Source organism: Actinia tenebrosa, unplaced genomic scaffold (genome assembly GCF_029948245.1).
Source record: "Actinia tenebrosa isolate PJP-AT-01 unplaced genomic scaffold, QUT_ActTen_1.0 PGA_scaffold10__47_contigs__length_13832649, whole genome shotgun sequence".
Classification (NCBI taxonomy): domain Eukaryota; kingdom Metazoa; phylum Cnidaria; class Anthozoa; order Actiniaria; family Actiniidae; genus Actinia; species Actinia tenebrosa.
In genome coordinates, this window is record NW_028292570.1 from 13,517,436 (window position 1) to 13,532,722 (window position 15,287).

Genomic DNA, 15,287 nt, shown 5'->3' on the forward strand with positions numbered 1-15,287 from the left:
CCACCTTTCAAGGATAAACACTGATTGGCCTATTGACCCATTAATTTCGTAGGGCAACTTAAGGTGACTGCCTACTTTTGGAAAAATACACTTCCTTAAAAAAGACTTCAATTATCCGGGTGTTCCAGGTTTGTTTTCGAGATAATCGGTATAGCAAGCTTTTTGAGCAAACCTTGCGCCACCGGAAGTGATAAGAAAAAAAAAAGATCCATAAGATAATAGTTATTTGCTACTAGTCAATCATTCTAAAATGAGACAAAGAGATACATCGATTTATGTTTCGTAGTTTCGGTGCTCTTAAATCTCATAAAGTCGAACAAAAATCCCCACAAAAATCTATGTTTTCATGTGTCAGAAATATTAACTTTTCTAAAATGTCGATAACCTAGATTTTTACGAGTTTATTCAAACAAGCTATTAAAAAATAGAGAGTCCCATGCATAATTTGAGGGTTTTGCCCTGTTGAAGCTCAAAACGCGTATGGTCACTTCGATAAGATCTTGTAGATTTTATTAGTGGTTTTTGAGCGCGCGCACATCGTTGGCTCAAATCAAACTATCAAAAGTAGGCAGTCACCTTGCTAGATAGTTTAACTTTGCCTTATTTCCGGTGTTGTATTTAAACTAGTTTAGTCCTAGCGAAAACACAGCCACGTTCATTTTATTCGCGTTAGCTTCATTCTGTTGTATAACTTGGAGTCTTGTTGTGGCTAGCCTGCGTCACATTCGGAATTTTCTTTGTAAATACGAAGAAAGCTCCTGATGTGACGGAGGTGATGTTGTGGCTAGCTATTGAATTACGTAATGTGTCCTCTACGCGAAGTAAGAAGGTACACTAAGTTAGCCTGCGTAGCGACCCTCTGGAGAAGGGAGAGGGGACTGGGGAGGGAAAAAGGGAATGAGAGGGAACTGGGGACTCTCCTCTTCCCCAATCTTCCTCCCCTTTCCTTTTTCCCTCCCCAGTCCCCTCTCCACTAAGTTCTAGATAGTAACTTCCAGTCAGTTTGTTTTGCTGTACAGCTGTGCAGTGATGTGTAAAACAGGTCAAAGAATCACCTTATTTATTCGAATGTTTTATTCTTTTGCTTATAACTGAAGTCTCAAGTCCAATTTCTGTTCCTCTTTAGAATGTTCACTGAAAAAACCCAATCCATGTACATTTAATACTATGTTGAATCAATATTCCATTGAATAAACATGGACGAAGAAGAAAGGTAAGATATTGTATGGTTTAGCTACTATATCTATCTATTGAACACTTCAATAGTCTATTGAATAAACATGGACAAAGAAGGAAGGTAAGATATTGTATGGTTTAGTTACTATATCTATCCATGTTGAACACTTCAATAGTCCATTGAATAAACATGGACAAAGAAGAAAGGTAAGATATTGTATGGTTTATCTACTATATCTATCCATGTTGAACACTTCAATAGTCCATTGAATAAACATGGACGAAGAAGAAAGGTAAGATATTGTATGGTTTAGCTACTATATCTAATTTGTGAAAAACATTTTAAATTATATTGGTCAATAATTATAATTGCTTGATGGGGCTAAATGTAATTTAGACTAAGTTAAAACCACAACAGCGCATGCTAGCCCAAGCACAGTTGACCAGCTGACCATCCACACTACGCATGCCCCCTCACTCCAGGTGGTGTGTTCACTAGTAGTTTGTATGCCATTTTTGCATGCTTGCCATCGTTCAAGTTGCCCTCCCTCCCTCCTCTATATGGTAAGTTTGGTCATCTTAGGCCTAGGGCAAACGTCGAACTTTCCATGCACTGAACTTAATTACATCAAAGAATGTCGCCTCATTATCACCTGATAATCATTGTTTTTGACCTAGGCCTTAGGTAAGTAATATCTCTACTGTTTTAACAGTGTGACAGCTTCCAGTGTTGAGTTGTGGCCTGGTTGCCATGGTTACCTCCTTGCTGAGGGATATTCTGCACTGGAACATAGCCCAAATTTATTAGTTAGTTGAAGATTTTAACTAAGAAATGTGAGCGCTTTTCCTCTTGTGGTTAACCTAAATTACTGTGTATATAATGATCATATATGAGATAAAAATACCGTAGATGTAATACTACCGGACTGTAATCAATACTAATTTTGTGGGTGTATCTTAAACAGGAACTACTGTTGCCTGGCCTTACTTCTGTTAAGAGTAGGGAATCCATGTCTGCGTCGTTACTTCAAAAATCAGTGGAATGCTGCAGGAAAATACACACCTTGGACTGACTGTGCTCAGAATGGAGCTGACCTGCTGCGGATGTTTAAGCCTCTTTGGTATGAAAAGAAGGCAGTGACATCTGGTGATACATCAGGATGGGACATGTCTCTTTTAATCAATGCTCTTCTTCATTCACGGCCACCATTTGTTGTAGCAGCTAATCTGGTAGCAGCCCTTAAAACGTTAAAAGAAATGCGAAACAATTTGTGTCACTCTCCAGTTTCAAGGGTTGAAGCTACTGAGTTTCAAACATCATGGAGGGATGGATGTAATTCACTGAGGTTGTTCGGCGCTACTGCTGGGGACTTTGATAAGGTGGAACAAGGTGAGAGTTATATTAAATCAGATAGATCACATCCATCATGTATGTCATTCAACACTATTTACATTCATGTAGTCATTCAATCTTTCCTATAAAAATTTAGAATGGAATAGAGTAGGAATAGGATGGATTAGAACAGACTGGATGATATAGAATGAAAGAGAACAGAATAGAATAAGAACAGAATAGAGTAGGAATAGAAGGGATTAGAACAGACAGAATGAAATAGAATGAAAGAGAACAGAATAGAATAAGAACAGAATAGAGTAGGAATAGAAGGGATTAGAACAGACAGAATGATATAGAACAAAAGAGAACAGAATAGAATAACTTAGAATAGAATAGAATAGAATAGAGACAAACAAAGAGAGAAAGTCTGGGGGAGGGGGGGGGGGATGAGGGATATTCCTTTTCAGACAAAATTTTCATTTCAAAATTGTATTTTAGCGTTTAATCTGCAAGTGCAAGGAGTGGAGGAATGATATTTGTTTTAAATTTAGGGTGTTAATTTTTGGTAGGACTTACACTCAAGATAAGAACTTGGTCATAAGTTTTCTTAAGGAAATAGTATGAAATGTAGAAGGGAAGGAAATGGAATGAATAGGACCATACATGATTGCATGGGAGAGAATAAATAGAATAACCATGAGAACAGAACAGAATAGAATAGGTATTAGAACAGAATAGAATAGAATAAGTATTAGAACAGAATAGAATAGAATAAGTATGAGAACAGAATAGAAGAGAATAAGTATGAGAACAGAATAGAATAGAATAAGTATGAGAACAGAATAGAATAGAATAAGTATGTGAACAGAATAGAATAGAATAAGTAAGAGAACAGAATAGAATAGAATAAGTATGAGAACAGAATAGAATAGAATAAGTATGTGAACAGAATAGAATAGAATAAGTATGTGAACAGAATAGAATAGAATAAGTATGTGAACAGAATAGAATAGAATAAGTATGTGAACAGAATAGAATGGAATAAGTATGTGAACAGAATAGAATTGAATAAGTATGTGAACAGAATAGAATAGAATAAGTATGTGTGAACAGAATAGAATAGAATAAGTATGAGAACAGAATAGAATAGAAAGGAATTGAATGGGACAGAATAGAATAGAATACGTATATGAACAGAATAGAATAGAATAAGTATGTGAACAGAATAGAATAGAATAAGTATGTGAACAGAATAGAATAGAATAAGTATGAGAACAGAATAGAATAGAATAAGTATGTGAACAGAATAGAATAGAATAAGTATGTGAACAGAATAGAATAGAATAAGTATGTGAACAGAATAGAATAGAATAAGTATGTGAACAGAATAGAATAGAATAAGTATGTGAACAGAATAGAATAGAATAAGTATGTGAACAGAATAGAATAGAATAAGTATGTGAACAGAATAGAATAGAATAAGTATGTGAACAGAATAGAATAGAAAGGAATTGAATGGGACAGAATAGAATAGAATAAGTATGTGTGAACAGAATAGAATAGAATAAGTATGTGAACAAAATAGAATAGAAAGGAATTGATTGGGACAGAATAGAATAGAATAAGTATGTGAACAGAATAGAATAGAATAAGTATGTGAACAGAATAGAATAGAATAAGTATGTGAACAGAATAGAATAGAATAAGTATGAGAACAGAATAGAATAGAATAAGTATGTGAACAGAATAGAATAGAATAAGTATGAGAACAGAATAGAATAGAATAAGTATGAGAACAGAATAGAATAGAATAAGTATGTGAACAGAATAGAATAGAATAAGTATGAGAACAGAATAGAATAGAATAAGTATGTGAACAGAATAGAATAGAATAAGTATGTGAACAGAATAGAATAGAATAAGTATGTGAACAGAATAGAATAGGATAAGTATGTGAACAGAATAGAATAGAATAAGTATGTGAACAGAATAGAATAGAATAAGTATGTGTGAACAGAATAGAATAGAATAAGTATGTGAACAGAATAGAATAGAAAGAAATTGAATGGGACAGAATAGAATAGAATAAGTATGTGTGAACAGAATAGAATAGAATAAGTATGTGAACAGAATAGAATAGGATAAGTATGTGAACAGAATAGAATAGAATAAGTATGTGAACAGAATAGAATAGAATAAGTATGTGTGAACAGAATAGAATAGAATAAGTATGTGAACAGAATAGAATAGAAAGGAATTGAATGGGACAGAATAGAATAGAATAAGTATGTGTGAACAGAATAGAATAGAATAAGTATGTGAACAAAATAGAATAGAAAGGAATTGATTGGGACAGAATAGAATAGAATAAGTATGTGAACAGAATAGAATAGAATAAGTATGTGAACAGAATAGAATAGAATAAGTATGTGAACAGAATAGAATAGAATAGAATAAGTATGAGAACAGAATAGAATAGAATAAGTATGTGAACAGAATATGTGACAGAGTCAAAAGACACTATTTTGGACAGTAATTATTTAGTCATAAATCTATATTTTAAATTAGGAATGCCTCGTGTACACATAGGAATGTAATTCTTTAGTTAAAGTGCCTATCACCCTTTTTTTTTTACTTTTTTATATCCAAATATAAGCTATTCTAAGAAACGTGTCGAAAGAATTTTTTGATTCTGACCCTTCTTTCTATTTTTTTCGAGCGGTCAAAAGTGCGAAAATAGGCATTTCTTTGACTCTGGCCGCGTAAAATGATAACCTAGAGGACTGGGCTGTGACGTAAGAGGAGTAAGTTGGGTTTAGATATTTCCTCATTCTCTCTAGATTTCACTGGTATTTATGCCCAATTTGCCGTTTATACGCTTTCAAAAGACCTCATTTTTCTGGTTAGAGGATGTTAATTACTTCAGACTTCAAGAATGATATTATTTTTGAATTATTTTAAGAAAAAGAAAAGCAGCGAGAAGTTAAACGCAACCTAGGGAAAACCTCATATTAGGCTGTCACGCTCAGAATCAAGTGTAATAAATTAGCTTCAAAAACTTATAGATTTCACATACAGTAACTCTGAGCACTACATGTACCTACACCCTTTAAGTCATAAATTTTTTAGCATTATTCTTATTAATATCTGATGTATTTATGGATGAATATGTGAGTCCGTGCCGCGCAAAATTCTTCCAGGTCGTTTCCAAATCAGAAACATCAAATGTAAATAACAGAAACAATGAAATAACTCCAGGTAGTTCACAAAATCTTTTTCAATGTAGATGGCTTAACAGTTTTCAAAATATCTAAACATGAATTGCATTATATATTTATACTGTAGTAGTTCAGTCGAGGAACTACATGTAAGGGTGCGTGACACTTCGCATCATCAGTCTACTGTTACTCTGCAGGTCAACATGGTTTCACTTCATAGTCAAATATAATATTTTCTATTCTATCAGTTTTCTATCCTGTCTCACAGTATCTAGCCATACCTATCTTTAAAGATAAAACGATCGTCTATTGAGGGAAATTCGATAAAGGTAAGAAATCTGAAGAGCATTCTACGGTAGCAAATAATTAAAATATTGTGAATAGTAGTATTATTGTGTCAATCGTACGGGAATTTTGTCTCAACCATTCATTACAGCCCTTTTAGCAATGCACCAAATACTTCTTAAGAGTTTAATAACCACTGAAATGTTACCACAATCACCAAAACTGTTTTATTCTTTAATAAACCGGGAATAAATTCCCGATCCGGTGCGAAGACGACTCAGTTCGAGCAATGGCAAGTAAAATGTTACCTGTTATCAACTTCGGTTCCCTATAACGACTCTAGGAATTTCCAGGTAGGAATTTCTATCTATGCTGCTGTACTTTTGGTGTATTTACTAAGGTTTTGACAAGTTTTATTCCCAGCCAATGAGATAATATTTGTGATCGGGTCGGAATCACTTCACTTCAGTCACCTCGCTTGCTTTGCTAGGTTGTGTTCGCTTCACTAATATACCAGTAAATTAGGCTACGAATCTTGATGAGAACTGGAAATGGAATCTTTAGATAATTAACTTCCTCATAGAAGCCCAAGAAAGTAGTTAAAAGTCCAAGGACTTCTAAAAAAACCCAAGAAACGCAAGGACGTCTTCATTATCCCCCCTAGTATCCCATACATTTCTTTGTAAATCAAGAAGAGCGTGTTGCTCCTTCTACGTCACTAGCCCAGTCTCCCCTCTCGCTCGGTCATATTTTGAAATCTTCCTATTTTCGCACTTTTGACCGCTCGAAAAAAATAGAAAGAAGCGTCAGAATCAAAAAATTCTTTCGACAGGTTTCTTAGAATAGCTTATATTTCGATATGAAAAAGTAAAAAAAAAAGGGTGATAGGCACTTTAACTGTTTGCGTGGAAAATGCGTAAGCAAGAAATAATTTCCGTACGTAATTACATTACAGTGAGTCATGCCTAGGTTTGGCGCTTGCTTACGTAAGTTCGTGTTTGGGACATCCTGTTTGCGCCTAGGGCGTGCAATATTGCGTAGGATGTGTAAGGTCTTAAGAATGCAGGTTTTCCCATAAAAGTAGGCCCAAACTAAGCTTAAATCAGTGTAGTAAAAGTTCTTGAAGACGTTGCACATATCAAGACAAGGAATTCTCTACGATGTAAAGGTATGAATCTTTGAAGCCTTTTACACTTATACCTAGGATAGATTTAGGACAAATCTATGTTAATATCGTTAACTAGTCGTTATATTTTATAGCTTAGATTATTTATATATTTGTTAAGCATTCGTTTCATGTTGTTGTAATGCTAGTCGCATTAGCGCGTAATTTAGTACAAAGTTATCAATTTCACGCAGTAGTAATTTAGTAATCACGCTAAGTGTATTTTGTCTTTTAAACTCGTAATTCGGATAATTCTCGTCTTAAACAAGTAAATCTAGCATCACTTAGCGTTTTCAGTGTTGAACTAACGAAGTTAAACCATAAATCTAAGGATAGTAGTTAAATCTAGCATTCATCGTTTATTAGCCATCATTGGTAAACTCGCGTATAAACCAATAGTTTTCATTCTTAAAAACGTTCTAAACATAGCTACAGGAACCGCTATCGCGGTAAACGTTCGTTCAACCTCTAAACTAGTTTGAGTAACCTTCACCACAGGTTAAAAGACCTTTTTATAGACCTTTTGGTTGTCTTCGTAAACTTTAATTTGCAAGGTCACGGATTGACCACGAGGTAATCATATCACTGTTTAGGATAAATTCGCATAACAATAACTGGTTAAACACTTACCTAAACATATTAGTAAACCCTTCTAACAACTTTTCCATAGTTTTCCATTATTCTTGTATCATTTATACGGCGTATAACTTCCATTTTAAACATATAAACACCTAGTTTGTGTCAGTATTTTACACTCGTTGGCAATTCATATTATGGTATTCAAATTACCTGTGACGTAATTTACGTATTTCCGTTTCTATTTATATCTAGCAAAACTGTATTTTATTCATAACTTTTTAGCTATTTAGATAAGCTACAAATTTATTTTATCTCACTGTAAATATTTTTCTTGTTTTCATTAGAGATATCCTGTAATCTCGTTCCCGTTTTTTTTTCATGTATTGTAAAGTTGTGTGAATTTTTCAATAAATTCTTTTGTCAAAACCACTTGCAATCTGATTCATAGCTGAGCGCCTTGCCGCCGGTTACAAATAGAATAGAATAAGTATGAGAACAGAATAGAATAGAATAAGTATGAGAACAGAATAGAATAGAATAAGTATGTGAATAGAATAGAATAGAATAAGTATGTGAACAGAATAGAATAGAATAAGTATGAGAACAGAATAGAATAGAATAAGTATGAGAACAGAATAGAATAGAATAAGTATGAGAACAGAATAGAATAGAAAGGAATTGAATGGGACAGAACAGAATAGAATAAGTATGAGAACAGAATAGAATAGAATAAGTATGAGAACAGAATAGAATAGAATAAGTATGAGAACAGAATAGAATAGAATAAGTATGAGAACAGAATAGAATAGAATAAGTATGTGAACAGAATAGAATAGAATAAGTATGAGAACAGAATAGAATAGAATAAGTATGAGAACAGAATAGAATAGAATAAGTATGTGAACAGAATAGAATAGAATAAGTATGTGAACAGAATAGAATAGAATAAGTATGTGAACAGAATAGAATAGAATAAGTATGTGAACAGAACAGAATAGAATAAGTATGTGAACAGAATAGAATAGAATAAGTATGTGAACAGAATAGAATAGAATAGAATAGAATAGAATAGAATAGGTATGAGAACAGAATAGAATAGAAAGTAATTTAATTGGACAGAACAGAATAGGATAAGTATGAGAATAGAATAGAATTAAAAGGGATTGAATGGGACAGAATATAATTTAAGTTTTCTTAAGGAAATAGTATGAAATGTAGAAGTGAATGAAATGGAATGAATAGGACCGCACATGATTGCATGAGAACAGAATAGAATATAATAAGTATGAGAACAGAATAGAATAGAATAAGTATGAGAACAGAATAGAATAGAATAAGTATGTGAACAGAATAGAATAGAATAAGTATGTGAACAGAATAGAATAGAATAAGTATGTGAACAGAATAGAATAGAATAAGTATGTGAACAGAATAGAATAAAATAAGTATGTGAACAGAACAGAATAGAATAAGTATGTGAACAGAACAGAATACAATAAGTATGTGAACAGAATAGAATAGAATAAGTATGAGAACAGAACAGAATAGAATAAGTATGAGAACAGAATAGAATAGAATAAGTATGTGTGAACAGAATAGAATAGAATAAGTATGTGAACAGAACAGAATAGAATAAGTATGTGAACAGAATAGAATAGAAAGGAATTGAATGGGACAGAACAGAATAGAATAAGTATGAGAACAGAATAGAATAGAATGGAATTGAATGGGACAGAACAGACTAGAATAAGTATGAGAACATAAAACGATTAGCTATGGTTTGTAGTATACTTTTTCTGTATAAACAAGTGCTTCTCTGATACGCACATATCTTTTCTCAAGATGTTCAAAAGCCATGGACTGAACTACTTCCAATGTTGAAACACTGTGCAGACCAAGACAAAGCTATTTTAGAGACACTGGATTCATGTAAGTTACTTTGTAAGAAAATTGTTTTTTTTTTGTATATAAGTGTATGCATGTAATTAACCAATTTCCTCCAGTTTTCCATGGTATTTCATCTCATTTACCACAATTTTTGTCATCTAGCAGTCAAAATGTTATGGACTTATACGAGGCCTAAGCAAGGGACTCCACAACATATTTTGACACCTAGATGATGAAAAAAGCGCTTAGAATAAGAAGACATAAAATAGAAGAGTGGAGGAAAACGATATTTTTAGTGAGACATATTTAACATTCTAATTTTTTGTGAAAAAATTATTTTAAAATTTAAACAGTTAACAGCAAATTAGAACAACTGCAACAAGGACAAGTCAGTATTGCAGAAAGTCAGGCCAAACTGCTACAAGGACAGAAGAATAGTGCAGAAAGTCAGGCCAAACTGCTACGAGGACAGAAGAATAGTGCAGAAAGTCAGACCAAACTGCTACAAGGACAGAAGAATAGTGCAGAAGGTCAGGCCAAACTGCTACAAGGACAGAAGAATAGTGCAGAAAGTCAAACCAAATTGCTACAAGGACAGAAGAATAGTGTAGAAAGTCAGGCCAAACTGCTACAAGGACAGAAGAATAGTGCAGAAAGTCAGGCCAAACTGCTACAAGGACAGAAGAATAGTGCAGAAAGTCAGGCCAAACTGCTACAAGGACAGAAGAATAGTGCAGAAAGTCAGGCCAAACTGCTACAAGGACAGAAGAATAGTGCAGAAAGTCAGGCCAAACTGCTACAAGGACAGAAGAATAGTGCAGAAAGTCAGGCCAAACTGCTACAAGGACAGAAGAATAGTGCAGAAAGTCAGGCCAAACTGCTACAAGGACAGAAGAATAGTGCAGACGGTCAGGCCAAACTGCTACAAGGACAGAAGAATAGTGCAGAAAGTCAAGCCAAACTGCTACAAGGACAGAAGAATAGTGCAGAAAGTCAGGCCAAACTGCTACAAGGACAGAAGAATAGTGCAGAAAGTCAGGCCAAACTGCTACAAGGACAGAAGAATAGTGCAGAAAGTCAGGCCAAACTGCTACAAGGACAGAAGAATAGTGCAGAAAGTCAGGCCAAACTGCTACAAGGACAGAAGAATAGTGCAGAAAGTCAGGCCAAACTGCTACAAGGACAGAAGAATAGTGCAGAAAGTCAGGCCAAACTGCTACAAGGACAGAAGAATAGTGCAGACGGTCAGGCCAAACTGCTACAAGGACAGAAGAATAGTGCAGAAAGTCAAGCCAAACTGCTACAAGGACAGAAGAATAGTTCTGAAAGTCAGGCCAAACTGCTACAAGGACAGAAGAATAGTGCAGAAAGTCAGGCCAAACTGCTACAAGGACAGAAGAATAGTGCAGAAAGTCAGGCCAAACTGCTACAAGGACACGACACAATGCTTGAAGATTTATCATCAATAAAGCAAGACCAAAGAAGAATTATTGAAAGTCATGCAAAAGGTTAGTTGACTTAAACACAATATTGTTTGTTGGTCCTCTTTTGAGCGTTAGAGTGGTAGGACATGTATATGACATGAAGTGGTTGGTATGGTGACTGTAATGGATTAGTCAGGTTATGGTGTGTAAGATGTCAGTTAGATTGGTAGGACATGTGTATGACATGAAGTGGTTGGTATGGTGACAGTAATGGTCCAGTCAGGTTATGGTGTGTAAGATGTCAGTTAGAGTGGTGGGACATGTATATGACATGAAGTGGATGGTATGGTGACTGTAATGGTCTAGTCAGGTTATGGTGTGTAAGATGTCAGTTAGAGTGGTAGAACATGTATATATGACATGAAGTGGTTGGTATGGTGACAGTAATGGTCCAGTCAGGTTATGGTGTGTAAGATGTCAGTTAGAGTGGTAGAACATGTTTATGACAGTTTTCGTACGCACGCGCCAGGTTTAAAGGACAAGCATGTGCAGTACCAGAACTTTTATTTTGATAACGTCACGAAAAGTTGTGCATTATTTATAAAAAAAACTCGAAAACTATGTGGTCAAATATCTTTACATTTCTACAGTTTTTCTTCGTAGAATAATAAGGCGACTGACATAGAAAACTTTTTATCTTAAAAAATCGATATTTCTTAAGAATCTTGATTTCTGTAGTCACGATCTTAATAAAACTCTGTCATATAATAGATAACAAAACAAACTTTCATATTACAAAATCTAAAAATGATTGAACACGGGAAACTTAAGTTTTTAATTTCTTAATGGCAAAAAGGGCCCGTTTTGTGGCTGACGTGTCGCTGCTATGGTAACTATTCACGTGATCATTTTCACGAAAAACGATTCCTAAACTCATGGTCTTTAATATGGTTAGTGTATCAGATATCAAGATATAGATCTGTATTTGCTATAACATAATTTCTAGTTCTATTACTCTAAAGCCTGAAACTATATGAAGCCACCCTAAGGATATGATGATCATATATGGATACTTATGGAACATTAATTATTTTTCAGGGGACAAACCTGCAGACAAAGATCTCTTTTCAAGAGCACTAGGTAAAAATCAAATCTTGTGTGCAAATTTCAAGAACATTTGAATGAAGAGGAAGGGGGGGGGGGGGGGGGGGGGGGGGCGGGGGTGGTAATTCAGCTACTCAGCATAACATTTTCTAAATTATGATGAGGAAGGGGGTACATTTTCATTTCAAAGATATTGTAGGGGGTTCACATTTTACTTCATTTTTATAAGATATTTTATTCTTACCTTTTCTTCCTGTCTTTTGGGTGTTAAATTGTTGTGTTTTGATTTTCAGAATATACAGAAAAACTGAAGTCATCCATCAAACAACGAACCGATTTTCTGTTGTCAGAGGAAGAAGACAAGAAAATTAGAACCGATGACATCTTTACGAGTGTGACTATCCAACGTGGTCCAAAACACTTCGAGGAACCCGAAGAAAAGAGATTTGGCAGGAGGCAAATGGATGAAATTCAAGCGAGAAGTACAAAACTCACAAACTGTTCAGAAATGTTTCTTTGCCCGGAAAATGATGATCAGAAATCTGCAGCTTCTTGCACGACCAATCCTAAATCTATCTTGTTGACGGGCAAAGCAGGAATTGGAAAATCCCTTTTTTGTCGGAAGCTGGTACGGCATTGGTCGCATGACCGATTGTTTGAGGAAGGTCAAGAAAATGCCAAAGTACCTGATTTTCAGTTTGTCTTCCTGTTGACATTCCGTCAACTTGTTCTTCTAGAAAAAGAAGAAGAAAGGGTTGACTTATGTGATATCTTAAATCAGTCCTCCCTACTGAACGAACACTCGGTGATAGACGAGCCATTACTGCAGTACATGATTGACAATCCTGAGAAGCTGCTCATCATCCTCGATGGTTATGATGAGTATAAAGATCGAAAGAAAATCACCAAGGAATTGGAGGCAAAATACCCAAACGACCCTTATAAAAAAATACCTGTTCCTGCTCTGATTGCCAAAATCATGAAAGGAAAAATTTTAAACGGTGCAGTGGTCCTGATATCCTCAAGGCCTGGTGAAGCAGAGGAATTAAAAAAAATTGTCTTTGATGTGAGATGTGACATTCAAGGATTTTCTTCACTTCAAGTGCTAGAATACATCAAAAAATATTTCAAAACAAACGAAAGTATGAAGAACAAAGCACTTGATCACATCAAAACGAATGAAATTCTTTTAAGTTTTGGTCACATTCCTGTGATGTGTTTTCTAATGTGCTACTGCATTAAGTGGTACATGACTGAATCAAAAACCACCGAAAAACTACCCGTCACAAGAACAGAACTTTATCATGAAGTAATCAAAGTATTTATCAAGAAACATTCCTCTTTTAAATATGAAGAAATGGAAGAAACTAAAGTACAAGAAATATTACATAAACTAGCTAAACTAGCGATGAATTTAATGATGGAAGAAAAATATATTTTCAACGAAAATGATATGAAAAAATTCAAACTTAACGATGAAGAAATAACAAACCTGAAAGCGAGTGGATTACTTGACTGTTGTCCTGGCGTTAAAAAATCTCCATTCGAGAAACCACCACTTGAATTTACGTTCACCCACCTAACGATTCAAGAATTTCTTTGTGCTTTTTTGTTTGTAGAGAAAAAACAAATCCCAGAGAAAAAGAAAACGAGCGATGTGACATTCATGTTCATGGCGGGAATGTTTTCAAGAGAAAAAGATGGAAAAATGATGAAAAAGTTGATTAAAAAAATCAAACCAGGGAATAAAGACGGTGAGAGGAATAAACTGCTAACTTTATCCTGTCTGTACGAGTACAAAGACGATGGATTTTCTTCCAGAGTAATAAATAACCTTAAACACATATACTGTGATAGGGATGGGAGGATTGTATTTAATAGAATAACTGATATCGATTGTTTGTACATAAGTTATTTATTAGATATAGTGAATTTAATCAACGAAGAACAAACTAAACGACGTTCAATATTTAGACAGTCATTCATTGTTAAGTCATTGTTCATTAAGTTGTCATCTTTATCATCATCAGGGATCAGAATGTTGTGTAATTCTCTTGTTCATATTTCTACTGTTGATTTACTGTCGGTGGTTTGTGAATTAGACGATGAATGTGTTAAAATAATATGTGACATGTTGCCTCGTACTAAGATAACACACCTAGACCTAGGTTTTAATTATATAACAGATGTTGGTGCTCGGTGTCTGTGTTCAGTATTAATACGTGATGATTGTCCTGTAAAAGTGTTAGACTTACTGTGGAATAATAACATAACAAGAGAATGTAAACTGTCTCTAAGACAACAACTGATCCCTGGTGTCGTGTTGCGTATTTAGATCAATAAAACTCTCATATGTATTGAATATTGAATGAAACCATAATAAACAAGTAGAATATAATCTGTTTTGGTAAATAATATCATATTTTATTGAATAATAAAGAATTTCTTGTAGTTTTATTTTTGTAGTTGATTGAAAGTTGATTTGTGTTTTACTCAACAAATATTCAAACAAATCCATTGAAAATCAAAAATATCCCTTGACAAATGTCCAGTAGTTTGATATCAATACAAGAACAAGTTTGTTTTCATCAATATTTTTATTCAAATTTTTCACAAATATTCATTTTTCCTTCATATTTTGAACAAAGTGAGTTGGACTTGAAATACGGACAACAGCAAAAATACTTGTTTTCTTTGTCAAATCATAATATTTCTTAATATCAAAGAAACCATCGATATTTATACTTATTCTAGAGCATTTCATTGATAAAATAGTATTTTGAGTTGGTTATGTTTTGTTTTGAAGTCAACAAACTTGTGTTGAAAAATGGCGGCAAATGATGGCTTGTTTTGTACAAGACTTTAGTTGAACATGGACGAAGAAAACACTACACGACTAATACAAGCTGGAATGATCCGAGTAAATCAAGAAATAATTCTAGTCTAATGTTATTCAATAATCATAGTTATCTAGTTTTTCAATGTGAGGATCAGCAATAATTCAGCTCACCCTTTTTTACTTGTCTTTGTTCAGCTCACCTCGAGTCTGAAAGAAAATAAATAACACGGATATTTAGAACAAATTCTATATACTCAAAACAAGACTAAGAAAC

At 34.2% G+C, this 15,287-nt stretch overlaps 1 protein-coding gene across 4 annotated transcripts; it reads left to right on the forward strand.

Moving 5' to 3' along the window:
• Positions 1 to 1,126: 1,126 nt before the first annotated feature.
• LOC116308823 (uncharacterized) lies at positions 1,127 to 14,631 on the forward strand. 4 transcript variants are annotated; one of them, XM_089027067.1, is made up of 6 exons: positions 1,127 to 1,213; positions 2,142 to 2,566; positions 9,602 to 9,688; positions 10,000 to 11,154; positions 12,169 to 12,210; positions 12,468 to 14,631. In XM_089027067.1, exons 1-6 carry the CDS (start codon positions 1,197 to 1,199, stop codon positions 14,507 to 14,509), a joined length of 3,768 nt encoding a protein of 1,255 aa, XP_088883193.1. In that variant the 5' UTR covers positions 1,127 to 1,196; the 3' UTR covers positions 14,510 to 14,631. The 4 variants fall into 4 exon arrangements, with proteins under 4 accessions (XP_088883193.1, XP_088883195.1, XP_088883192.1 ...); XM_089027069.1 differs by lacking the exon at positions 1,127 to 1,213 and adding an exon at positions 1,317 to 1,383; XM_089027066.1 differs by lacking the exon at positions 1,127 to 1,213 and adding an exon at positions 1,404 to 1,469.
• The last annotated feature ends 656 nt before the right edge of the window (positions 14,632 to 15,287 follow it).

Excerpts from the sequence above, each read along its gene's own strand:
- LOC116308823 (XM_089027067.1), top strand. Across the intron at positions 11,155-12,168 it reads TATTGAAAGTCATGCAAAAG|GGGACAAACCTGCAGACAAA; the intron begins GTTAGTTGACTT and ends ATTATTTTTCAG. Across the intron at positions 12,211-12,467 it reads TCTCTTTTCAAGAGCACTAG|AATATACAGAAAAACTGAAG; the intron begins GTAAAAATCAAA and ends TTTGATTTTCAG.